Source organism: Oncorhynchus mykiss, chromosome 6 (genome assembly GCF_057628025.1).
Source record: "Oncorhynchus mykiss isolate SJ-2025 chromosome 6, ASM5762802v1, whole genome shotgun sequence".
Taxonomy (NCBI): Eukaryota; Metazoa; Chordata; class Actinopteri; order Salmoniformes; family Salmonidae; genus Oncorhynchus; species Oncorhynchus mykiss.
The window spans coordinates 14775366-14802881 of record NC_143027.1 but is presented as its reverse complement, the minus strand read 5'-3'; the positions used below and the strand labels follow the sequence as shown (position 1 = coordinate 14802881).

The window sequence follows — 27516 nt, the reverse complement described above, 5'->3', positions numbered from 1 at the left end:
TAATAGTAGAAGTAGAAGTAGTAGTAGGCAACACTTACCGAATCCAGATGCACTTTGACACAGGCAGTATAACCAGAGGATATGTTTTATTTTCAGTATCATCTTGAACCTGAAGGTAGGAGGGAAACACAATGAATTAACTGATTGTTGTGAGACACCAGCCTTCTGCTATAAGGTCTAGCAAGATACACATTCCTCATTCATTACAGTGATGCGTCCATTGACATGTCAGCATGTTCAAAAGTGAGCGATAGCGGTGGACCAACAAAATTAGGTAATTGTTACAGGCGAACTCCAACGGATCGATTAGAAAATATAATCCTGATAGCGGTTAATGGAATGGTTCTGTCCGTCCCCGTTTCTGCGGTGTCACTCTACAGCCCAGAACGAGTGTCAAGCGGCTCTCTCTTGCTTAGTATGATGCCCCGGTGGTCGCTAAGGACAATTTGTCTGTCTTGTCACTTCCTCCGAATGTGGGTGGTGGGATTGAGAACCCCATGGAGGTAGCCTCCTGTTGGGTCAAATCACAAATGTTTGGGGGAAAGGGGGGACGCTCAACAGACTGGCTGTGAGTGGCCTCATTTAATTTGCACCTCGGCAATGTAAACACGAGTGACAGGTAAATCAGTTGGAACTGTTACATTATAGTCTCTCGGTCGGCTGGGCACGTTTCCCGAGGTGAAATGAAAAGGTAATAAATGTTTCTGATAGCAGGCACTCGGTTATTTGAGTTGATTGTGGGAGAGAGTTCAGGGCGGGTAGGCTGTGTGACATGTTCGTCTAGAGGGGCTGGGTTGGTTGGCTGGCTGGCTGGCTGTCCTGATTCAATACACTCCACCCTAAGAACAGTAATTCAAAGAAAAAAGAATCTCTGGCGGCTGGTTACTTTTTTACCTTATTTTTTGTTGGGGGGAGGGGTAGTCGATGAGTTGCCAATTCACATTGACCATGTATTAATCTAAAACATGTCTGTTTGATGTATCGCTCCGCGTTCTGTCAGCTTGCTCTATCATTAACCTCGTTTCCAGGCTCAATTGCTAGAGAGAGCCGGCTCGGCTGGGTGGACGAGATTACTCTCTCATCGACCAGTGAATGTCTAAAGCGACTCAAACTCAATTTGGCTAGACTTCCCTATACCACTGGATAGACTAACAGCGGTAACCAATGGCACACAAATAGGCTTACAAAGCCCAGTGTTTGTAATGCTTTCTCGAGTTGTGCATAAAAGCGCATTGCAAGAAATGTAGACTATACACTTGTTTAAATCCCCAAGAGCTTTCCTTGTTATGAGTTTGCTAAAATGTGAAACATTGATTATTTTCACTGTCAACATTTCCCACTATCACATATATATAGGGACACCTGTGGGCTACCTAATGTAAATGTCACATACATTTAATCAGGACTTGATATGACCAATATCGTTAAAATACCAACTTTGAGAAAGGTGATGCATAACTGAGTGAAACTGGTTCACCTGTCAGACTACAAATCTCAACCGTCGTCTACAGAAGAAGAACAAACATTTGGTGTCCAACAAGTGTGGACAAAATGTGAACTGTGGGCAGTGGTGTACCGTACTTAAGTAAAAATCCTTTGTAGTTTTTTGGGGTATCTGTACTTTACTTTACTATTTAAATTTTGGACAACTTTTACTTTTACTTCACTACATTCCTAAAAGAATGATGTACTTTTTACTCCATACATTTTCCCTGACACCCCAAAGTACTCGTTACATTTTGACAGAAAAATTGTCAAATTCACACACTTATCAAGAGAACATCCCTGGTCATCCCTACTGCCTCTGATCTGGCGGACTCACTAAACTGAGTGTTGTAGTGTTCCCCTGGCAATCCGCCAATAAATTAAAAAAAATGTCTGGTTTGCTTAATAACAAGATTTTGAAATGGTTTATACTTTTACTTTTGATACTTAAGTACATTTGAGCAATTCCATTTACTTTTGATACTTAAGTCTATTTAAAACCAAATACTTTTAGACTTTTAGTCAACTAGTATTTTACTGGGTGACTTTCACTTCTACTTGAGTCATTTTCTATTAAGGTGTCTTTACTTTTACTCAAGTATGACATTTAGTACTTTTTATAACACTGACTGTGAGTTACACAGACAGGGTATTTAAGGACAATACAACTTAGTCTACAAATATGCACGCACTGAACTGTTTGTCCAATGAGGCTATCATCCGCAAAGGATGCTCAAATAGAATGTAAAAATAAATGTATAACTAATTATTGTATCCCTGGTCCAAGAAAATGTATAGGCCAATAGAGACATAAAATATGATACGATTTTTTATAAGACATAAAGGCTCATACATACATGCTTATAACAAGTTATAAAGCATTATACCTGAATGCTTTAAGTAAAGGCGTACTAATATATAGTATAATAAAATAACAACTACAAACATTACCTTAAACAAAGTTTTAACTCCATGAAATATAGAAAGAGAATCAGTTTATATCCTTGAAATTCCAGTTACTCCCAGTGTAGTCATGCGTAAAAAGTGGCCAATAAATATTTGATCTGAAAGTCGGTCACTAAGCACTTATTTCCCGGGTGCGCCGATCCTCTCCAATCACTGCTTCTGTGGTGCAGTGTCCCACTCCAGTATGTTGCTTGTTCTGATCCGGGCAAGAGCAACCAAGAAGTGGTAGCCGGCTGCAAGTTCAAATTCTCTTTACACCCACTGTTATTTCGTCACTGTTGGAGAGGAGGGGCCCACTGCCCATCCCAAAAAATTGTGGACACCTTTGGGAGGGAGAAAAAAAAACATAATTAGACCCTTTGTCTAACACGAACATCCTCATCCAATAACGTTGTTGCTACACCACATAATTCACTTGCACTGGTCAGACCGTTGTCAATGAAACCATTTAACTTTCCATTTGGAACCCAGATGTACCCATGCGTCAATTAAATGAATCAATACAAAATAGTGATATGTTTCTGTTCAATATTCAAATCACTAGTCAGAGCCATCATCTTTTTTTCCATACTTTGATCCAAGAAAATACTGAAGATGACGGATTCCTTTGGAATAAAAGGGTGTCCAAAATTATGCTAGGTGTAGACCGCTCCTACCTAAGGGTGCGCGTAATGGAACGGAGCGCGTTAAAGGACTGATGTGTAATTCAACAACTGGATAAAGTTCCTTGTGCTAACAGGTTGGACAACACACACAACTGTAGAGGGATGAGGTCGCCCACTTTTGACAAAATTTCGATACAACCCAATCGAATCAATAGGCTACAAATGGTGCGTAAAACATACACTTTTGAGCGAAAGCCTATTCCTGCCAACCTTGGGGTCCGGCGATAAACGCAAGCAACTGTATGATAATTAAATGAAAAAATCGGATGTAGCCTACTGCATGAGTAGTTGGCAAGTTCACTTCATTTGTTGCAGGCATTTCATTAAGTTCACCATTGGCAACGCAAATATGACCTAAGAACAAGGCTACTTCACGGCTCTAAGTTGATCGGATAAATGAGACCACTGACATGACCCAACAGAGCCAGAGCCTGAGAGCCAGTGACTGATCTGACAGTGAAGCCCCTTTGCCTGTCCTTTCCACACGGGGGAGAGGCCGGACCGCTCTACCTCCGAGCTGATAGTAACGTTCATTGGCTACTGTCATGATACAGAGGCTGGATGAACCTCTGGGGGAGGTGTGTGTGTGACCAAAACTCAAAAAAGGGATTCCATTCCGAAATCGTTGTCAGAGGAGCTTGTTCATTGTTAAATCAAACAAGGAATGCACATGCAGCCTTTCTCATGTAGCCTATAATCAATTTCAAATCTCCTAGTTCTTGATACAGTATGTGTACTGTCATTTTATAAAGTACATGTTGTTTGTTTGGGAGAAATTATATATTAACATTTTCACATTTTACACTTTAGTCATTTAGCAGACGCTCTTATCCAGAGCTACTTAAGTATTCTTAGGTCTAATACCACACTTCTGCATAAAACAATTCATTATGAAAATCATGCTTGGCCAGGCATAGGAAAATATATATTTTTAAGTAGTTATTGTTTTTGGATGAATTATTGTCATTTAAAAGTGCTTTAAGATAATATAAATGTTAGAATGTTTCACCTACTTTTGCATGACATGTTGGTCAATAATATGTATTCACAAATTCGTCATTAAACAATATTATCATGATATGTGTTATGGAATGGTTAGTTCCGTAGGTTAAGGGTTAAAATAACTATTCCCAACAGACACTGTATTCAGACTATCCCGTCAACTATTTACACAGGGATGTCCAATCCAACATAATTCATCCCTTACATGCCTTATAGGTGATTTAAGTCTTACCATTTGGATAGTGGAGATGGCTAACAGCTCCATTTGGGATGTCTACATAGTATAATGGGGACCTCCACACCTGTTATGTGCTTAGATGTGTTAATAGACTTTAATACAGTCTATGATCATTGATCACATAAAACTGACAACATGGCACTCCATTATCATTATAGTGGATCCACACAGTGGGAATGTGTGTGTTCCTTCTCTGTAAAGTATGTGAATGATGTAGCCTACTTTTGCACTATATTTGCCTAGTCAGAGGTGTTGCTAACATTTATGATAGCAAATTTCAATTTACAAAAAAAAAGATCACTTTTTAAGGCTACTGTTTTACAGGCCTCCTGGGCCATGTACAGTGTTCCTCATTGAGTTCCATGAATTCCTTTTGGACCTTGTAGTCATGGCAGATAATATTCACATTTCTGGTTACTTTAATATTCACAGTCCACAGACCCACTCCAAAAGGCTTCCGGAGCCATCATCAACTCAGTGGATTTTGTCCAACATGTCTCCGGACATACTCACTGCCACAGTCATACTCTGGACCTAGTTTTGTCCCATGGAATAAATGTTGTGGATCTTAATGTTTCTCCTCATAATCCTGGACTATTGGACCACAATTTTATTATGTTTGCAATCGTAATAAATAATCTGCTCAGACCCCAACCAAGGATCAAAGTCGTGCTATAAATTCTCGGACAACCCAAAGATTCCTAGATGCCCTTCCAGACTCCCTCCACCTACCAAGGATGTCAGAGTACAGAAATCAGTTAACCACCTAACTGAGGAACTCAATTTAACATTGCGCAATACCCTAGATGCAGTCGCACCCCTAAAAACAAAAAATATTTGTCATAGGAAACTAGCTCCCTGGTATACAGAAAATACCCGAGCTCTGAAGCAAGCTTCCAGAAAATTAGAATGAAAATGGTGCTACACCAAACTGGAAGTCTTCCGACTAGCTTGGAAAGACAGTACCGTGCAGTACCGAAGAGCCCTCACTGCTGCTCGATCATCCTATTTCTCCAACTAATTTGAGGAAAATAAGAACAATCCTCAATTTATTTTTGATACTGTTGCAAAGCTAATTAAAAACCAGCATTCACCAAGAGAGGATGGCTTTCACTTCAGCAGTGATAAATTCATGAACTTCTTTGAGGAAAAGATAATTAGAAAGCAAATGATGGACTCCTCTTTAATATGCATATTACTTAAAAGCTCAGTTGTCTTGAGTCTGCACAACTCTTCCAGGACCTAGGATCAAGGGAGACACTCAAGTTTTTTAGTACTATATCTCTTGACACATTGATGAAAATAATCATGACCTCTAAACCTTCAAGCTGCATACTGGACCCTATTCCAACTAAACTACTGAAAGAGCTGCTTCCTGTGCTTGGCCCGCCTATGTTGAACATAATAAACGTCTCTCTATCCAACGGATGTGTACCAAACTCACTAAAAGTAGCAGTAATAAAGCCACTCTTGAAACAGCCAAACCATGACCCAGAAAATATAAAAAGCTATCAGCCTATATAAAATCTCCCACTCCTCTCAAAAATGTTAGAAAAAGCTGTTGCACAGCAACTCACTGCCTTTCTGAAGACTGTCAATGTCTTAACACTGAGACTGCACTTGTGAAGGTGGTAAATTACTTTTTAATGGCGTCAGACCGAGGCCCTGCATCTGTCCTCGTCCTCCTAGACCTTAGTGCTGCTTTTGATACCATCGATCACCACAATCTTTTGGAGAGATTGGAAACACAAATTGGTCTAAACGGACAAGTTCTGGCCTAGTTTAGATCTTATCTGTCGGGAAGACATCAGTTTGTCTCTGTGGATGTTTTGTCCTCTGACAAACCAATTGTACATTTCGGTGTTCCCAAGGCTCTGTTTTAGGACCACTATTGTCTTCACTATATTTTACCTCTTGGTGACATCATTCAGAAACATAATGTTAACTTTCACTGCTATACGGATGACACACAGCTGTACATTTTGATGAAACATGGTGAAGCCCCAAAATTGCCCTCCCTGGAAGCCTGTGTTTCAGACATAAGGAAGTGGATGGCTGCACATTTTCTACTTTAACTCGGAACAAACAGAGATGCTTGTTCTAGGTCCCAAGAAACAAAGGGATCTTCTGTTGAATCTGACAATTAATCTTGATGGTTGTACAGTACAGTCGTCTCAAATTAAACTGTGAAGGACCTCGGCGTTCCTCTGGACCATGATCTCTTTTTTGACGAGCATATCAAGACTGTTTCAAGGACAGCTTTTTTCCATCTACATAACATTGCAAAAATCAGAAACTTTCTGTCCAAAAATGATGCAGAACGATTAGTCCATGCTTTTGTCACTTCTAGGTTAGACTACTGCAATGCTCTACTTTCCGGCTACCCGGATAAAGCACTAAATAAACTTCAGTTAGTGCTAAACACGGCTGCTAGAATCTTGGCTAGAACCAAAAAATTGTATCATATTACTCCAGTGCTAGCCTCTCTAAACTGGCTTCCTGTTAAGGCAAGGGCTGATTTTGTCACTCCCTGGCCGTAGAGAGGCTTTTATTCTCTATTTTGGTTAGGCCAGGGTGTGACTAGAGTGGGCATTCTAGTTTCTTTATTTCTATGTTTTCTATTTCTTTGTTTTTGGCCGAGTGTGGTTCTCAATCAGAGGCGGCTGTCTATCGTTGCCTCTGATTGGGAATCATACTTGGGCAGCCTTTTCCCACCTGTGTTTTTGTGGGTAGTTATTTTCTGTATAGTTGATTTGCCTTACAGAACTGTTTGTTTTTCTCTTTGTTATTTTGTTAGAGTGTTTTGAGTAATAAATTATCATGTACACTTACCACGCTGCGCTTTGGTCCGATCCTCATTCTGACGAGAGACGTTACAGATGTCAAGGTTTTAATGCTAACTTACAAAGCATTACATGGGCTTGCTCCTACCTATCTTTCCGATTTGGTTCTGCCGTACATACCTACGTCACAAGACGTAGGCCTCCTTACTGTCCCTAGAACTTCTAAGCAAACAGCTGGAGGCAGGGCTTTCTCCAATAGAACTCAATTTTTATGGAATGATCTGCCTATCCATGTGAGAGACGCAGACTCTTTATTGAAGACTCATCTCTACAGTAGGTCCTATGATTGAGTGTAGTCTGACCCAGGAGTGTGAAGGTGAATGGAAAGGCACTGGAGCAACGAACCGCCCTTTCTGTCTCTGCCTGCACTGGGATTCTGCACTGGGATTCTCTGTCTCTAACCCTATTACAGGAGCTGAGTCACTGGCTTACTGGTGCTTATTCCATGCCGTCCCTAGGAGGGGTGAGTCACTTGAGTGGTTTGAGTCAATGACGTGATCTCCCTGTCCTGGCTGGCGCCCCCCCCCTTGGGTTGTGTCATGGGGGAGATCTTTGTGGGCTATACTCGGCCTCGTCTCAGGGTGGTAAGTTGGTGGTTGTGTGACAAGAGATGAAAAGAATCTGCCCACTCCATCAAGCAATGGGGACAACAACACAGGGCATTCACGGGACCTCATGGAACCATAGACCGCACCTGCAGAAACTGGACAACAGGGGGAAGCAGAGGAGATACCTATCATAGACTTCTCCCAGCTGACGCTTGACATACCACCTACGCCACCTCCAGTGGTAGAAACAACCAGCTGGTATGATTGAGTAGAATCAGCCAACAGTAACACGGAAGCAGCAATGTGAGAGTCAGTAGTGCATGACCTTAAAGGGTAATAATAGGAAGCTTCCGTTTAACACACAGGCCTAAGGTTACGTAGGTCTACAGCACCAGTGGGAACTTCCCCTGTAAAAAGGTATATAAAGAGAACAGAGATCATAAGACAGCGTGATCCTCACTGACATATGAGACAGACTTCATATGGAGAATCATCACAGGTAAATGCGCCGTTCTGGAGATACTATATGGGTTGCCTCACACACCTGGCATGAGGATTTAGTCAAGGTTGGGGTGGTGGTGGCCCCGAACACAAAGCTGTTGTGGCAAGAACGTAAGTGTATGGATGTTACAGGGTCAGGACATATGAGCACTGTACCATGTGACAACTGAGGAGAACCAACTGCCGAAGTCCAATACCAAGGACCGGCTAATCTTAGCCTTAGGCAATCGGCCACAGGAAGTGATAGCGGAGAGAAAGGCGGGAGACAAAGAGTCGGCCGCATACTCATGTTTAGAGCATGTGGATTACATGTATTCCCGAATTGTGTATGGGGAGTACAAGTAGTATCGGGAACCTGGGACCCTAAAAGATGCTTATGCATGTGGAACCACAGGGGAATCATACAACCTAGGAGTGTAGAAATCAGCAAGTTAAGGGAAATACGGTCTTACTAAGAGGGAGCTTGCTTACGCCAGCAAGGCTAGAAGACCCTCTCTGGCCGGTGGAACAAGGACCCCTCCAGTTGGCCAAAGGGTCTAGTACCTATTGGAATAGTGAAGAGTGGCTAAAAGCCAGGGAAGAGAACCAGTACCCCTTACGGGATATGGGACCAGTAAAGGAGAACCAGAATGTTGGATGATGGTAGACGGGAAATTTTCCCTATGGAACCCAAGGCATTACCTAAGTCAGATGCTGATAAACAGACGTGACCGGGAACAAGATGATGAATATGAATTAGACAATAACCATGAGAGAAACGACCAACATGGAGTAATAAGAAGATGCTGATGGGAAGGAACATGTAAGCCAGTGAGAGAACATCACTGGGGTAGGTTAATGAGGAAAGAAAAGACAATGTGCTGTGTCTCTAAGCTTATGGCTATAGAGGATACAGAACCCGTCCGAGGTGACAAAAGAGAAAGGCACATGGTGTAATTGGGCGGGCAAATATACATTGCCCAGGACCCTAAGACTAAATTGGACTGTGTATACTCGTGCCACATGTTGGTGGACAGGAAAGCAGCTCCTGGAGAGGGAAGGGGTAGAAATGAAGCTGCTCCACCTGATCCACAAGGGAAAATTAGAAGGTTTATTAACCTAATAAAAAGGAAACCAACTCCAGACACACAAGACCCTGGAGAGGGCACATCTAGACAAAGGGATAGAGGCCATACTAGGTCCCCCATTTGTAAAAAAAAACAAACAACAACAACAAACAATTAGAACCCCCTCTGTCTCCACAGGGAAGCATGAGACTGGGGTAAGTATTCTTTCCACCAAAATCATAGTGCCAAGGGCTATAGTATTTGGACTAACCCTAGGGGTAATATACGAAAAACAAGAAAGAGAAATTATACAAGGTTTAGAGATAGAACAAGAAAGATGCCAGAATTCAATACCCGTATACAGGGCATTTACTAAGTGATGGGGGGTACCAGTACAATGCACCCCGAATAATAGAACAGACGGCCCTGGATATCCATCAGTAAAGTTAAAACAGAGATATACTATTACGAAATGGAATCTGACCTGAGATCATAATAATACCATAGTGGTGTTGTGGAAATCAGTTACCAATAACACACTCCAAGGGTATATAGTAAATATAACTAAAGGACCAGTTCTAGTTAATCAGACGTGAGAATGGACAATATATGAATTCATATAAAGGCGGCCAATGGAGGGGACAGCTGGGTGATGCAGAGAATATAACAGAGATCAAATTTACAATGCCTTGCAAAAGTATTCGGCCCCCTTGAACTTTGCGACCTTTTGCCACATTTCAGGCTTCAAACATAAAGATATAAAACTGTATTTTTTGTGAAGAATCAACAACAAGTGGGACACAATCATGAAGTGGAACGACATTTATTGGATATTTCAAACTTTTTTAACAAATCAAAAACTGAAAAATTGGGCGTGCAAAATTATTCAGCCCCTTTACTTTCAGTGCAGCAAACTCTCTCCAGAAGTTCAGTGAGGATCTCTGAATGATCCAATGTTGACCTAAATGACTAATGATGATAAATACAATCCACCTGTGTGTAATCAAGTCTCCGTATAAATGCACCTGCACTGTGATAGTCTCAGAGGTCCGTCAAAAGCGCAGAGAGCATCATGAAGAACAAGGAACACACCAGGCAGGTCCGAGATACTGTTGTGAAGAAGTTTAAAGCCGGAATTGGATACAAAAAGATTTCCCAAGCTTTAAACATCCCAAGGAGCACTGTGCAAGCGATAATATTGAAATGGAAGGAGTATCAGACCACTGCAAATCTACCAAGACCTGGCCGTCCCTCTAAACTTTCAGCTCATACAAGGAGAAGACTGATCAGAGATGCAGCCAAGAGGCCCATGATCACTCTGGATGAACTGCAGAGATCTACAGCTGAGGTGGGAGACTCTGTCCATAGGACAACAATCAGTCGTATATTGCACAAATCTGGCCTTTATGGAAGAGTGGCAAGAAGAAAGCCATTTCTTAAAGATATCCATAAAAAGTGTTGTTTAAAGTTTGCCACAAGCCACCTGTGAGACACACCAAACATGTGGAAGAAGGTGCTCTGGTCAGATGAAACCAAAATTGAACTTTTTGGCAACAATGCAAAACGTTATGTTTGGCGTAAAAGCAACACAGCTCATCACCCTGAACACACCATCCCCACTGTCAAACATGGTGGTGGCAGCATCATGGTTTGGGCCTGCTTTTCTTCAGCAGGGACAGGGAAGATGGTTAAAATTGATGGGAAGATGGATGGAGCCAAATACAGGACCATTCTGGAAGAAAACCTGATGGAGTCTGCAAAAGACCTGAGACTGGGACGGAGATTTGTCTTCCAACAAGACAATGATCCAAAACAAAACAAAATTTCAGTCTCTCGATGTGCAAAACTGATAGAGACATACCCCAAGCGACTTACAGCTGTAATCGCAGCAAAAGGTGGCGCTACAAAGTATTAACTTAAGGGGGCTGAATAATTTTGCACGCCCAATTTTTCAGTTTTTGATTTGTTAAAAAAGTTTGAAATATCCAATAAATGTCGTTCCACTTCATGATTGTGTCCCACTTGTTGTTGTTTCTTCACAAAAAAATACAGTTTTACATCTTTATGTTTGAAGCCTGAAATGTGGCAAAAGGTCGCAAAGTTCAAGGGGGCCGAATACTTTCGCAAGGCACTGTATCTATGATCAAAGTACGGCCAATTCACCTTGGGAAAGTGTTGAGTGCCACAGTTTAACGACTGCTTTCAACACCTCGGCCTGGCCTCGGAGAAGAATAACAACACGTTGGCCTCGGATGAGCAAAAATAGCATGGCCACAAGTCATGCATCTGCAAGTCATGCATATGCAAGTGCAGCAATAACAATACCCCGTGAACCAGGCGGAAATAATACTAGCACAACAGCACACGACAAAACAGAAATGAACATAACACACACAGAAGGCCTAAAACAGAGTATGAATCAAGGGGGCTTAGATATATCATGTCTGAAAGGGAATAGCTCCAGGTACTGAGTAAGGCGCAGTACGCAGAGGCGGATTACAGGACCAGGCCCTGAAGCTAAATGGTAACCTGTATTGCTTGCTGTTTGGGGTTTTAGGCTGGGTTTCTGTACAGCATTTTGTGACATCAGCTGATGTAAGAAGGGCTTTATAAATACATTTGTTTGAGAGTCAGTTCTAGTGTGCTGACTGATGTTCGAACATGCAAGGACACATACATCTGGCATTGGAATGCTGATTTCCTCTCGCATGACTTCTCAAACAAGCTGATCTGTCTCTAAACCTTTGACACTGCATGTGTTGTGCGAGGCCTGAGTCTTCCTGTGTGACCTCAGGCTAAATACAAGCAGGAAGTCAAAAATAGACAATATAAACATCATAGTGAATTTCTTACAAACTTTATTATGACAATTAATATGAGATATGAAAAACAAAAATACTTATCAAGATAAACTAAGAACCATGTCCCAACACAAAATAAAATGTGTATGGTGAAAATTTCTTAGGAGGTGAATATTTCACAAATATTACCTTCCTCTTCCACATTGTACAATGGTATTCCCCTTGACAACAAACAGCACATCAAATTAAATCATCTGGTTTTGTAGACCAATGCACTGCATTGACAGTGGTGAGTCATTGAAAGTCTGTCTTCCTTTAGTTTGGCTGTGATGCTGAGACCAACCTTGAAATGGCATCCTGATTGGTTATCTGCTCAGCTCACGTTGGTGGGTCCTTCCTGAAAATGTGAAAGTTGGATGTCGTTTAGTTTCCTTAAGCAAATTTAGCCGCTAATAACAACACTAATGACTGCCCTTAATAGTAGTCATTGAGAACAGGCTCTGTGAATCAAAGCTGACAGGCAGGTCTGGTCTAGCAGTGTAGGCAAGTTGTATTGTGACATCACTGTGTTGTCTTTGAGACTCTTCAGACCAGATGAGAGCTCGAACAGGGGTGATCAGCCTGTTTTTAGGGAAGATGGTCCTGGCCCACTGGGGGCCCTTGTAAAAGTGTTAGGTGTCGTCTCCATGCCTGTCTACACTGCAATCATCCCCGGGCTGACCACCAGGTACCTACTATACCCCCTCCCTACAGCTGGCTGGCCTAGAGTGGTGAAACTGGAAAAGAGAGGAGGGTACCCTCGTCAAAAAAATCCTATTTATTACAATCCAAAAGACAATCCAAAAGATTTTGGAACCTATCCTATAGGATTTTAACCTTTTGCACTGTATCTATAGAATATAATCCTTTGGAGTCCAATAGGACTGGTTTGAAAATCTGATAAGATTTTCAGATTGGATTCCAATAATTTTATTGGAATCCTATAGGATTTTTGACTAGGGTAAAATGTGTAGATCAGAGTTATTTTATAGTACAGACCCCTTGACTTTTTCCACATTTTGTTATTTACTATTTACTATTTGTGTATTAGTATTGTATTTGCGAGACATTCTACTGCACTGTTGGAGCTAGAAACAAGCATTTCACTGCACCTACTAAAACACCTGCAAATCTGTGTACACAACCAATAAACTTAGATTTTTATTTGAATCTTAGGACAGGTATCAATCACCTTTGGACAGCAAGTCAGTCATCAGGAATAACACAGAGTTGCAGAGATGTTATACAAGACCAATGGCATGGGGCATTGACTTCTGAGGTCTGAAACAACTGGAACACTTAGATTTTGGTAGTGAGTGATCACTACCAATAAGGTTAGGATTGAGGAAGATTAGCTGATCCTAGATCTGTGACTAAGGGCAATTTCTACCCAGACCACCTTGCTTAAAGAACTTTGCCATTGACCTTGTCTGTGCCAATACTCTGCTCACCATGGCATCCTCCAGTCAACACATCATATGACTCGACGGGGCTAACAGATTTTACAAGGGGGGCCCATCTCTTCCCTTACCCCCAAAGAGAGGGAGAGACAGTGGGTTGTAACAGGGTAGGGAGATAAGAGGGCCTTCCTCAGACAGCTGCTTTAAGTTAGTGGGCTTCATGTTCAGACACATGTTGGACCCTTCCCTGGTCTGTGAGTCAGATTAACGTGTCCTGAGACGCACAGCTAGGGAACATGAAACATACAAAGGAACTTATCAAGGAAGCTTCCTGGGCCTGGATTCGCAAAAGCGTCTGAAGGCTAAGTTAATCGTTGGAAACTTGGTAGGATCATCGTTAAATCTCCGAGCTCTTTTCCAAAACCATTATTACTAAAGTTACTCTTGAAAACGCTTGTTTATCACCAACTGCCTCAGACCACCAGTAGAACAGCTAAGTGCATAGTTAGATGCTTTTTTTGCCCTTACATGTCACTTTATCTCTGCTACAAAAGATCTCTGCTAAACATAGAATGAATATGTTTATCTGTCTCTGTGTGTCACGTCCTGACCTTGGTTCCTTTTTTATGTCTCTATTTTGGTTTGGTCAGGGCGTGAGTTGGGGTGGGCATTCTATGTTTTTCATTCTAGGTTTTCTGTTTTGTGTATTGCACCTTGCAGAACTGTTTGTTTGTTGATTTTTGTTCAAGTGTTGGTATTTATTAAACGCATTATGAATACTTACCACGCTGCACCTTGGTCCTCTTCTCCTTCTCCCGACGACAATCGTTACACTGTGGTCGCTGATGACTTCAGAAGTAGTTGACTAAAAATACAAAAGTTGCCAATGTTTTTGCAATTGTTACAAACAAGCTAAATATAAAAATATTATTCAAATTAAAACTGAGATGAGTGCATTAAAAGATCAATACAGTACAAGGCAACATGTAAAGTGTTGGTCCCATGTTTCATGAGCTGAAATAAAAGATCCCAGAAATGTTTCATACGCACAGATAGCTTATTTCTCTCCAATTTATGCACACATTTGTTTACTTCCCTGTTAGTGACCAAAAAGCCAGCAGCATACCACCCTGCATCCTTCTAAAGCTAAGCAGGGTTGGTCCTGGTCAGTCCCTGGATGGGAGACCAGATGCTGCTGGAAGTGGTGTAGGAGGGTGAGTAGGAGGCACCCTTTCCACTGGTCTAAAAAAAAAATCCCAATGCTGCAGGGCAGTGATTGGGGACATTGCCCTGTGTAGGGTGCTGTCTTTCGGATGGGATGTTAGACGGGTGTCCTGACTCTCTGTGGTTACTAAAGATCCCATGGCACTTATTGTAAGAGTAGGGTTGTTAACTGCGGTGTCCTGCCTAAATTCCCAATCTGGCCTTCATGGCCACCTAATCATCTCTAGTTTACATTTGGTTAATTCATTCCTGTAACTATTCCCCAGGTCATTGCTGTAAATTAAAACGTGTTTTCATTGAACTTACTGGGTTGCCAAGATAATCCATCCATCTGACTGGTGTGGCATATCAAGAAGCTGATTAAACAGCATGATCAGTGTACAGTAATGGGGACAATAAAAGGCTACACTAAAATATGCAGTTTAGCCACAGATGTCTCAAGTTTTGAGGCAGAGTGCAACTAGCATGCTGACTGCGGGGATGTCAACCAGAGCTGTTGCCATAGAATTTCATGTTCATTTATCTACCATAAACTGCCTCCAACATCTTTTTAGAGAATTTGGCAGTACGTCCAACTGGCCTCACAACCGCAGACCAAGTGTAACCAGCCCAGGACCTCCACATCCTGCTTCTTCACCTGCGGGATCGTCTGCTGATGAAACTGAGGAGTATTTCTGTCTGTAATAAAGTCCTTTTGTGAAATCCATAGATTAGGACCTAATATATTTATTTCAGTTCACAGATTTCCTTATATGAACTGTAATCATAGAAATTATTTCATGTTGCGTTCATATTTTTTTCCAGTATATTTCTTGATGTGTAACAAGGATGTGCCAAATCTGTGATTTAGTGCATTAGCCTTTTATAGAGACATTGAACCACTGGTCACTTCCGTTTCACACTCTGTAATTAAATACTGTATCCCTGACGTAACTCAACATAATATTTCTACAACTTTGTATTTTAGTTTTGTTTCTACACACCGCATATTGATTTATACACTGGATTCTTGACATAGCTTATTGTAATATATCTACTGCTGTACAAATCATTCTTAGTTGATTTTGTGTAAATGTTCCTAGATTACATAAGTATAGATTGTATTTGATTATTGCTACAGTGCTACTTGGGCTGTTAATCAGATTTGTCCCGCCATTCTTGATTTCTTGTATTTTTTTCCTCTTACATTTGAATTGTTCAACATGTTACTGCATTGTTAGGAGCTAGTAAGATAACATCTGCTAAACTGTGTAGGGTAAGCATTAGAATAAGACGCAATATTCCATATAGGTGATAATATCTCTCTAGGAGCTGATCCGTCATCAGTATTGTAGAATAATTATAATATTAATGTAAGATTTGAATGGAGAAAGTGGATCCAAGAGCAGAGCTGCCTTTCTTTCCATCCTATCAGTATTGACACATGCTCGAACTAAGCACTTAGTGGAAGTTCTTCCTAGAGTTGTTTGGCCATTATAGGAACAATACACTGTTAAAACACAAATTCCTGTTAAAACACAAATTTCATCGCTATTGGGAAACCAGGCCCAGAACAGTAATCCCAATGGGATGACTAACCAAACACCAAATCTGCATACCTACACACAGTCCTACACCATTTGCAAATACACTTCTGTCAGAAAAGAGGTCACATTTTTTTCTTCCAATGAATCCGAGTAATTCCCAGCATAATGAAATGAGATTGAGTGAATCGATAATTTCATCCACCTACAATCTACCCCACTTTTAAATTTCCTTCTGAGAAAAAGTGAGTTGATAACAAGAAACAGACTGCTTGCGTACTCATAGACTTGAGTCAGTTACAGTAAATAGATTGCAGAAGTGTGGGATCCATTTCATTCCCTACCCCCTTGCTGTAAATACGTTAATCAGTACATACTTCTTCATAGGGGATTCAGAATCACATATTTGTGGGGAAAATCTCCAGATTCTGCAACCGAACACGGTATGAGAAACGTCACGTGGGCTAGATTTCAGCCGTTAATTCATTGGTTTAAAATTGCAACTCACAATGAAAACATTGATTCTTGCTGTAGCTCAGCCACAGTTAAATGAAAAGAGCTAAGTGAGTGAGACGCTTTACAGTCAGCAGTCTAGCCAGGTTGCAATTACATGGGAGAAGGCATGATGGGTGGGAAGCTTGTCGATTGCCTAGTCTGACCAAGAGGCATGATAACAACATAATATCACAGATTGCTGATGAGAATAATCTAATTCATGCAATTAAGGAAAATGACTTTCAATAAAATCCATATAGGATTTTCAAAGCATTTTATTTGAACAAAGCCCAATAATAACAGTTTTGGACCACCCATTGTAACAGCCTGAGGTTTGAATTTATGATAGGGACAATAAAGATCTTGCCATGTTTTCGTCGGTCTCATTGAAAATGTTCAGTCAGTTGGTGTGTGAGAATCACAGAGCACATATAGAATCATGCTCAAGACTACTCTAAAGCGAGGTTTTCATTAGAAAAATGATGGTCCTATTCAATCCATAGCGTTTGCCCAGTAAATTCACATAAGAATATTTCACACGAGACACCGTACCGTCAGATAAACTTCTGAATCATATAACACTAAACAAGATAGTGTTTACTGTGTCCATGTTAAATCACTTCAAGGGAAAGATAGAGGTCAAGAATGTGGTTATGAGCAAAGACTCAACCATAGCTTTGTTAATCCAAAGGATGAGCTTGAGTGCAGGTATACGTTTAAAATTGGGTGACCAGCGGACATATACACTGTTCCCACGTCACCCTTGGCCCTGCAATTAAAAAAATAAAAAAACATTTAAGTAATTTGGCAGACACTCTTATCCAGAGAGACGTACAGAAGCAATTAGGGTTAAGTGCCTTGCTCAAGGGCACATTTACAGAAATGTCACCTAGTTGCCTCGGGGATTCAAATCAATGACCTTTCGGTTACTGGCCCAATGCTGTTAACTGCTACGCTACCTGCCACCATCTGCTAGCAGTTTGGGGAAGATTGTAATGATACTAAAGTAGGCCAAGTGAACATGGAATACTGATAATACAGGAGAAGAAACTAACCGTCTTAGAACACACACATACACACACACCAATTAGACTCGGAAACACTGGGCTCATCTGGTTGTACTGTACATGCACACTCAGTCTCAATACACTCAGTCACTACAAATATACTCAGTTGCCGAAGAGGATGAAAACCACTCAGGGATTTCACCTTGAGGCCAATGGTGGCTTTAAAACAGTTAAAGTTGGAAGGCTGTGATACGAGAAAACGGAGGATGAATCAACAACATTGTAGTTTCTGCAAATTGTAACCTAATTGACAGAGTGAAAAGAAGGAAGCCTGTAAATAATAAAAAATATTCCAAAACATGCATCCTTTTTGCAACAAGGCAATAAAGTAATACTGGAAAAAACGTGGCAAAGCAATTCACTTTTTGTCCTGAGTGTTATGTTTGGGGCAAATCAAATACAACAAATTACAGAGTACCACTTGCCATATTTTCAAGCATAATGGTGGCTGCCTCATGTTATGGGTATGCTTTGAATTCTTAAGGACTGGGGAGTTTTTTTTTTTCAGGATAAAAAAATAAAAAATAAACAGAATGGAGCTAAGCACAGGCAAAATCCTAGAGGAAAACCTAGTTCAGTCTGCACTGAGAGATGAATACACCTTTCAGCGGGACAATAACATACAACACAAGGCCAAATCTAGACCGGAATTTTTACCAAGAAGACAGTGAATGTTCCTGAGTGGCCGAGATACAGTTTTGAATTATATCTGCATAAGAACAGCCCTTAGCCATGGTATATTGGCCATATACCACACACCTCAGGCCTTATTGCTTAATTATACCATGGCGTTTTTGAATACTCGTTTTTTGATTGGCTTGAAGGTCATTCTAGAGTGTGCATTAAATCCCTATAATGCATGGTATATCAGCACGGTATAATTCAATGGCTAGTTCATTCTTACATGTTCTATGTTTGAGCTGCTTTTGAAAGCAAAAGTTGAATTGAAAACATTAACATTATTGCATTGTTGATTTAGATTTAGCAAGATAAGACTGATGGTTTGGTTTACTAAACTAGCAAGTCTATTTGGCTACCAAGGTAACTACTGTTGCTACCTAGTAAACTTGCTAGCTGCTTCAGTGGATGTTGAACACAATTCCACCGGCAAACAAACACATTTCTAGTGGCAAATGTGTTCAATTATAGCGATGGTATAAAAGGGATAATCAACTCAGGGCTCTATGCGTTCTCTGGAAAATAACGCAACTCAGTGGAAGGTTAGTTCCACTCCGCTAGTGCATCGTGGAACACACCTTCCAAGTCATTCACTATTTTCCATAGAATGCATAGCCCCTCACTGATTATCCCGTACAGATTTATAGAATGATTTCTCTAAAACTGTCAAATTTGTTATTTTAGACAATATATTCCCACAGCACTGGCAATCCATGATTGACCAACTCCCTGATCAACATGGCTGACCTTAGGACCATCGTAAGAAGGTTAATATCTGCTCTAGTCTTCTAATTTTTAATTCTATGTTTCTACTCTTGCATGCAGCATCAAATAGGGAAAGGCTATAAAAAAACAGCTTCATAGAATAGAATCTCAATCAAGCACAAAACATGAGTTTACAGGTCCTTATCGTGACACAATATTCCTTGTCAACATTGTGTGAATTGTAAAGAACAGGAGTCATATGCAATATACACATACCCACACTGAGAGGCTACAGTAGCCACTTTCTGATCATTCGTGAAATGGCAGATCATGTTCCCTTTTTGGTGCTAAACAGACTTACAGGCCTGAGCCCCAGGGCAAAATATGGCCCTCTCTCTCTCACACACACAAGATGGCACAGTCAGTTCAAAGAGGGGCAGAAGGAAGGCCTACTGCTGTGTTTGTAATGCCCTGAAATGTATTCCTCCAGTTTCCAACAGCCTGCCTGCTGCCTGACCTACATACCTGTACCACCCCCGGCGTGAATAGCTGCACTGCCCACTGCGAACACCAAGCTTGATGGGTAATGTGGTCTGACATTGCTGGGCCAACAAAACCAAATAAACTCATGAAAGGAAAGTTACCATAACTAAGAGGAGCACTGAACTGTTCAAATGTCTTCCTTTCTAGACAAAAAAGTCAGTACTATTTTTTTGATTTTCAAGTCCCATTGATTCAAATAAGATTCAGAGCCAAACATAACCCATGATGCTATGTTTATTTGGAGCAAACTGAACCTGTGTATCTGCCAAGCCTTAAGAAAACGCTTCCCAACAAGCAAGATCATTCCAATAGTTATCTAAAAATACTGGATGACCTACAACAGACTGCCTGGGTAAAATGAACCAGTTAATTCACTACAATTGTTTCAGTAACATAATACTGCAAAACCCTCAAATTAAAAGACACAGAAGTTGCACAGGGAAGTTGTACAGGGAACACAACATTCTCTAAATATTGCTTGTTGACTGCAGGAGCTGTGTCAGACATTACAGTACCAGCACAGTGGGTAGTCTGAACACCACATACCTATTCCCCAGACAAGGAGCCCTATGTCTCTCCTCCAACATGGCAGGACAAGCAGCAGAGCAGGAAGAGTCCTGTCATCACCAGGACTGAGAGAAGGGTGCAGGTGCACACTTAAGTGAATTAAGATAAGCAAGTCATTGGACGCTTAATTTGAGGCTGGCATAGCAATCAACGCTTTCTCACTACCAGTGTTAACCTTTTCAGCTGCCAGGGATACTCTGTCTTTGACACATATAAGCCATAATATGGTATTACATGGAAGTCTAGAGTCTCTAGAGATTGAGAAAATCATTTCAAATTCTCTACGTCAAACTCTTCCTCATATACAGTACCAGTCAAAAGTTTGGATACACCTACTCATTCAAGGGTTTTTCTTTATTTTTAAAATGTTCTACATTGTAGAATAGTAGTGAAGACATGAAAACTATAAAATAACACGTATGGAACCACGTACTAACGAAAAAAGTGTTAAACAAATCAAAATATATGTTAGATTCTTCAAAGTAGCCACCCTTTGCCTTGATGACAGCTTTGCACACTCTTGGCATTCTTTGGGGGCTCCCGAGTGGCGCAGCGGTCTAAGGCACTGTATATCAATGCTAGAGGCGTCATTACAGACCCTGGTTTGATCCTGGGCTGTATCACAACCGGCCGTGATTGGGAGTCCCATAGTGTGATGCACAATTGGCCCAACGTCGTCCAGGTTAGTGTTTGGCCGGGGAAGGCCGTCATTGTAAATAAGAATTTGTTCTTAATTGACTTGCCAAGTTAAATAAAGGTTAAATTCTCTCAAAACAGCTTCACCTGGAATGCTTTTCAAAGAATTGAAGAGTTCCCACATACACTGAGCGCTTGTTGGCTGCTTTTCCATCACTCTGCGGTCCAACTCATCCCAAACCATCTCAATTGGGTTGAGATCGGGTGATTGTGGAGGCCAGGTCATCTGATGTAGCACTCCATCGCTCTCCTTCTTGAGAGATCAAATAGCTCTGGAGGTGTGCCTGGAGGTGTGTTGGGTAATTGTCCTGTTGAAAAACACATTTTAGTCATGCGAAGTACAAACCAGATGGGATGGCGTATCGCTGCAGAATCCCGTGGTGGCCATGCTGGTTAAGTGTGTTTTGAATTCTAAATAAATCACTGACAGTGCCACCAGCAAAGCACCCCCACACCATCACAACTCCTCTTCCATGCTTCACGGTGGGAACCACACATACCTGTTAACCTACTCTGCGTCTCACAAAGACACAGCGGTTGGAACTAAGAATCTCAAATTTGGTCCAAAGGACAGATTTCCACCGTTCTAATATCTAACACCATTGCTTGTGTTTCTTGGCCTAAGCAAGTCTCTTCTTCCTAATGGTGCCCTTTAGTAGTGGTTTCTTTGCAGCAATTCAATAATGAAGGCCTTGTTCATGCAGTCTCCTCTGAACAGTTGATGCTGAGATGTGTCTGTTACTTGAACTCCGTGAAGCTTTTATTTGGGCTGCAATCTGAGGTGCAGTTAACTCTAATGAACTTATCCTCTGCAGCAGAGTTAACTCTTTGTTTTCCTTTCCTGTTTCGGTCCTCATGAGAGCCAGTTTCTACACAGAGCTTGATGGTTTTTGCGACTGCACTTGAAGAAACGTTCAAATTTCTTGACATTTTCCAGATTGACTTACCTTCATGTCTTCAAGTAATGATGGACTGTTGTTTCTCTTTGATTATTTAAGCTGTTCTTTCCATAATATGGACTTGGTCTTTTACCAAATAGGGCTATCTTCTGTACACCACCCCACCTTGTCACAACACAACTGATTGACTCAAACACATTAAGGCAAGACATTTAAAAAAAAAAACTTTTAACAAGGCACACCTAACAGGTGACAACCTCATGAAGCTGGTTGAGAGAATGCCAAGAGTCTGTAATGCTGTCTTTAAGGCAAAGGGTGGCTATTTGAAGAATCTCAAATATAAAATATATTTTATTCTTTAATAGTTTTTTGTTTACTACATGAATCCATATGTGTTATATCAAAGTTTTGACGTCTTCACAATTATTCTACAATGTAGAAAACTATACCAAACTTTTGACTGGTACTGAACATAATGTACAGTACTAGCTACTCTGAGGGAGGCTGAGTGGGACATTTCATTGTGGATTAGGGTTTGCGGAGGGATTAGCAGCAACATGGCCTCCTGCTGTCATTAATAGTATCATCAGGTCATAACTGTCATGTACTGTCATGTTGTCTTGTCTCTGTCCTTTCCCTTCACCCTGTCTCCCTCTGCTGGTCGTGTTAGGTTACCTTTTCTCCCCCGCTTTCCCCCAGCTGTCCCTTGTCTCCTCTAACTACCCATTCACCCCGTTCCCCACCTGTTCCCTTTTTCCCTCTGATTAGGTCCCTATATCTCTCTCTGTTTCTGCTCCTGTCCTTGTCGGATTCTTGTTTGTTTGTGTCATTCATGCCTGAACCAGACTGTCGTCATGTTTGCTGTAACCTTGTCCTGTCCTGTCGGAATCTGCCGGTCCATCTGAGCCTACCTATGTTTGGTAATTAAAGAAGCTCTGTTTAAGTTGATTCGCTTTTGGGTCCTCATTCACGTACCGTAACAATAACACACAGTGGTCAGACTGGCTCCTCAGACACAGCCTCCAAGATCAGGTTTCCCTAAGGCACAGGTCTGGGACCAATCTACCCTCCCCAAATCCATTATGATAGACATTATGTGAGGGTTGGATGCTAAATTTTCCACCATAGTCCCATAATCCCTGTGCCCAAGAAAGTGGAGGTAACCTGCCTAAATGACTACCGTCCCGTAACACTCACATCGGTACAGTGCCTTGCAAAAGTATTCATCCCCCTCCTATTTTGTTGCATAACAACCTGCAATGGGGGGGGGGGGGGGGGGTTCATGTAATGGACATACACAAAATAGTCCAAATTGGTGAAGTGAAATTTTTAAATAACTTGTTTTAAAAAAAAAAATTGGGGGGCGGAAAGTGGTGCGTGCATATGTATTCACCCTCTTTGCTATGAAGCCTCTAAATAAGGTGCAACCGATCTGGTGCAACCAATTACCGTCAGAAGTCACATAATTAGTTAAATAAAGTCCACCTGTGTGCAATCTAATTGTCATGTAGTTATGTCCTTGAGCTGTTCTTGTCTAATGATGTTCTGTATGATGTCATTATGTATTATGTTTCATGTTTTGTATGGACCCCAGGAAGAGTAGCTGCTGCTTTTGCAACAGCTGATGGGGATCCTAATAAAATACCAAATACGAAATACATGATCTGTCACATGATCTCAGTATTTATATACACCTGTTCTGATAGGCCCCAGATTCTGCAACACCACCAAGGAGCACCACCAAGAAGCGGCATCATGAAGAACAAGGAGCTCTCCAAACAGGTCAGGGACAAAATTGTGGAGAAGTACATATCAGGGTTGGGTTATAAATAAATAACCAAAACTTTTGAACATCCCATGGTGCGCCATTAAATCCATTATTAAAAAACTGAGAGAATATGGCATCACAACAAACCTGCCAAGAGAGGGCCGCCCACCAAAACTCACAGACCAGGCAAGGAGGGCATTAATCAAAGAGGAAACATAGAGACCAAAGATAACCCTGAAGGAGCTGCAAAGCTCCACAGCGGAGATTGGAGTATCTGTCCATAGGACCACTTCAAGCCGTACACGCCACAGAGCTGGGCTTTACAGAAGAGTGGCCAGAAAAAAAGCCATTGCTTAAAGAAAAAAATAAGCAAACACGTTTGGTGTTCACCAAAAGGCATGCGGGAGCCTCCCCAAACATATGGAAGAAGGTACTCCGGTCAGATGAGACTAAAATTTAGCTATCTCTGGTGCAAATCCAACACCTCTCATCACCCGAGAACACCATCCCCACAGTGAAGTATGGTGGCGGCAGCATCATGCTGTGGGGATGTTTTCCATCGGCAGGGACTGGGAAACTGGTCCAAATTTAAAGAATGATGGATGGCGGTAAATACAGGTATATTCTTGAGGGAAACCTGTTTCAGTCTTCCAGAGATTTGAGACTGGGACAGAGGTTCACCTTCCAAGCAGGACAATGACCCTAAGCATACTGCTAAAGCAACACTTGAGTGGTTTAATGGAAAACCTTTAAATGTCTTGGAATGGCCTAGTCAAAGCTCACACCTCAATCCAATTAAGAATCTGTGGTATGACTTAAAGATTGCTGTACACCAGCGGAACCATCCAACTTGAAGGAGCTGGAGAGGATTTTCCTTGAATAATGGGCAGAAATCCCAGTGGCTAGATGTGCCAAGCTCATAGAGACATACCCCAAGAGACTTGGAGCTGTAATTGCTGCAAAAGGTGGTTCTACAAAGTATTGACTTTGGGGGGGGGGTGAATAGTTACGCACGCTCAAGTTTTCATTTTTTTGGTCTAATTTTGTCACGCCCTGACCTTAGTTATCTTTGTTTTCTTTATTATTTTGGTTAGGTCAGGGTGTGATGACGGTGGTATATGTGTTTTCTCCTGTCTCTGGGTTTTGTATGTTTATGGGGTTTCCTAGTGTAGGTGTTTTTATGTCTATGGTTGCCTAGATTGGTTCTCAATCAGAGGCAGCTGTTTATCGTTGTCTCTGATTGGGGACCATATTTAGGTAGCCATATGCCTTGGATAGTTTGTGGGTTATTGTCTATGTGTAGTTGCCTGTCAGTGTCTCATAGTTTCACGTTCGTTTTGTTGTTTTGTATAGTTTGTTCAGTGTTTATTCTTCATTACAAAAAGAGTATCGCCTTTCTGAGGAGGAACGAGAGGCAGCGAAAGCGGAACGGCGATACTACGAGGAGAAATACCGGAGAATAGTGGAACGGCGACGATATGAAGGTACACGGCTAGCACGGAAGTCTGAGAGGCAGCCCCAAGAATATTTTTTTGGGGGGCACACGAGGAGATTGCATGAGTCAGGTAGGAGACCTGAGCCAACTCCTCATGCTTACCGTGGGGAGCGTGTAACTGGTCAGGCACCGTGTTATGCAGAGATGCTATTCTATCCCGGTGCGCTCTATTCCAGCTCCTCGCATTTGCCGGGCTAGAATGGGCATCCAGCCAGGGCGTATTGAGCCAGCTCTATGTTCTGGATCTCCAATGCGTCTCCAAGGTCCAGTGTATCCTGTGCCTCCTCCCCGCACTCGCCCTGAGGTGCGTGCCACCAGCCCAGTACCACCAGTGTCAACACCACGCACCAGGCTTCCTGTGCGCCTCCAGAGCCCAGTGCTCCCTATTCCTCCTCCCCGCACTCGCCCTTAGGTGCGTGTCACCAGCCCGGGTACCACCAGTTCCGGCACCATGCACCGGGCCTCCAGTGCGCCTTCCAGGGTCCAGTACGTCCTGTTCCTGCTCCCTGCACTCGCCCTGAGGTGCGTGTCCCCAGCCCGGTACCACCAGTGCCGGCACCACGCACCAGGCCTACAGTGCGCCTCGACAGTCCAGTACGTCCTGTTCCTCCTCCCCGCACTCGCCCTGAGGTGCGTCACCAGCCCAGTACCACCAGTGCCGGCACCACCCACCAGGCCTACAGTGCCCAGTCCAGAGCGTCCGGCGAAAGTACCCAGTCCAGAGCGTCTGGCGACAGTACCCAGTCCAGAGTGTCTGGCGACAGTACCCAGTCCACAGCGTCTGGCGACAGTACCCAGTCCACAGCGTCCGGCGACAGTACCCAGTCCAGAGCGTCTGGTGACAGTACCCAGTCCAGAGCGTCTGGCGACAGTACCCAGTCCAGAGCGTCTGGCGACAGTACCCAGTCCACAGCGTCCGGCAACAGTACCCAGTCCAGAGCGTCCGGCGACAGTACCCAGTCCAGAGCGTCCCGCGACAGTACCCAGTCCAGAGCGTCCCGCGACAGTACCCAGTCCAGAGTGTCTGGCGACAGTACCCAGTCCAGAGCGTCTGGCGACAGTACCCAGTCCAGAGCGTCTGGCGACAGTACCCAGTCCAGAGCGTCTGGCGACAGTACCCAGTCCAGAGCGTCTGGCGACAGTACCCAGTCCAGAGCGTCCGGCGACAGTACCCAGTCCAGAGCGTCCGGCGACAGTACCCAGTCCAGAGCGTCCGGCGACAGTACCCAGTCCAGAGCGTCTGGCGACAGTACCCAGTCCAGAGCGTCTGGCGACAGTACCCAGTCCAGAGCGTCTGGCGACAGTACCCAGTCCAGAGCGTCCGGCGACAGTACCCAGTCCAGAGCGTCCGGCGACAGTACCCAGTCCAGAGCGTCCGGCGACAGTACCCAGTCCAGAGCGTCCGGCGACAGTACCCAGTCCAGAGCGTCTGGCGACAGTACCCAGTCCAGAGCGTCCGGCGACAGTACCCAGTCCAGAGCGTCTGGCGACAGTACACAGTCCAGAGCGTCCGGCGAAAAAGAAGAATGTATTCTTATCACGCTGCGCCTTGGTCTCATCATTACGAAGAACGTGACAAATGTATTGTTTGATACACAATAAAAAATATTTTGCATCTTCAAAGTGGTAGGCATGTTGTGTAAATAAAATGATACAACCCCCCAAAAAATCTATTTTAATTCCAGGTTGCAAGGCAACAAAATAGGAAAAACGCCAAGGGGGTGAATACTTTTGCAAGCCACTGTAGGCATGAAGTGCTTTGAAAGGCTAGTCATGGCTCACATCAACACCATCATCCAGGAACCCTAGACCCACTCCAATTCGCATTTCACCGGAAGGATCCTCAGATGACACAATCTCAACAGCACTCCACACTGTCCTTTCCCACCTGGACAAAAGGAACACCTATGTAAGAATGCTGTTCATTGACTACAGCTCAGCGTTCAACACCATAGTGCCTAGAAAGCTCATCACTAAGCTAAGGACCCTGGGACTAAACACCTCCCTCTGCAACTGGATACTGGACTTCCTGAAGGGTCGCCCCCAGGTGGTAAGGGTAGGCAACAACACATCTGCCACGCTGATGCTCAACACGAGAGCCCCTCAGGAGTGCGTGCTTAGTCCCCTCGTTTACTCCCTGTTCACCCATGACGGTAGGCCTGATCACCGACAACAATGAGAGTCGCTGGTGCGCGATGAGACAAGGAGATCCCTACCGACCAATCCCTCCCTAACCCGGACGACGCTAGCCCAAGTAAGCATTTCACATACAACACCTGTTGTATGTGACAAACACAATTGAATTTGATTAGATCAGTGTCT

At 42.7% G+C, this 27516-nt stretch overlaps 1 protein-coding gene across 2 annotated transcripts in view; it reads right to left on the bottom strand.

Annotated features, from left to right (window-relative positions):
* LOC110525309 (uncharacterized) overlaps window positions 1–2774 on the bottom strand; it is a 67558-nt gene extending 64784 nt beyond the window's left edge. For both annotated transcript variants that reach the window (XM_021605320.3, XM_090237038.1), the window contains exons 1-2: window positions 2437–2774; window positions 39–109 (exon numbers count right to left, since the gene is read on the bottom strand). In XM_021605320.3, coding sequence (XP_021460995.3) covers window positions 39–109; window positions 2437–2459 — 94 coding nt within the window. In that variant the 5' untranslated portion in view covers window positions 2460–2774. The remainder of the gene's footprint in view (window positions 1–38; window positions 110–2436) is intronic.
* Between the last annotated feature and the right edge of the window lie 24742 nt (window positions 2775–27516).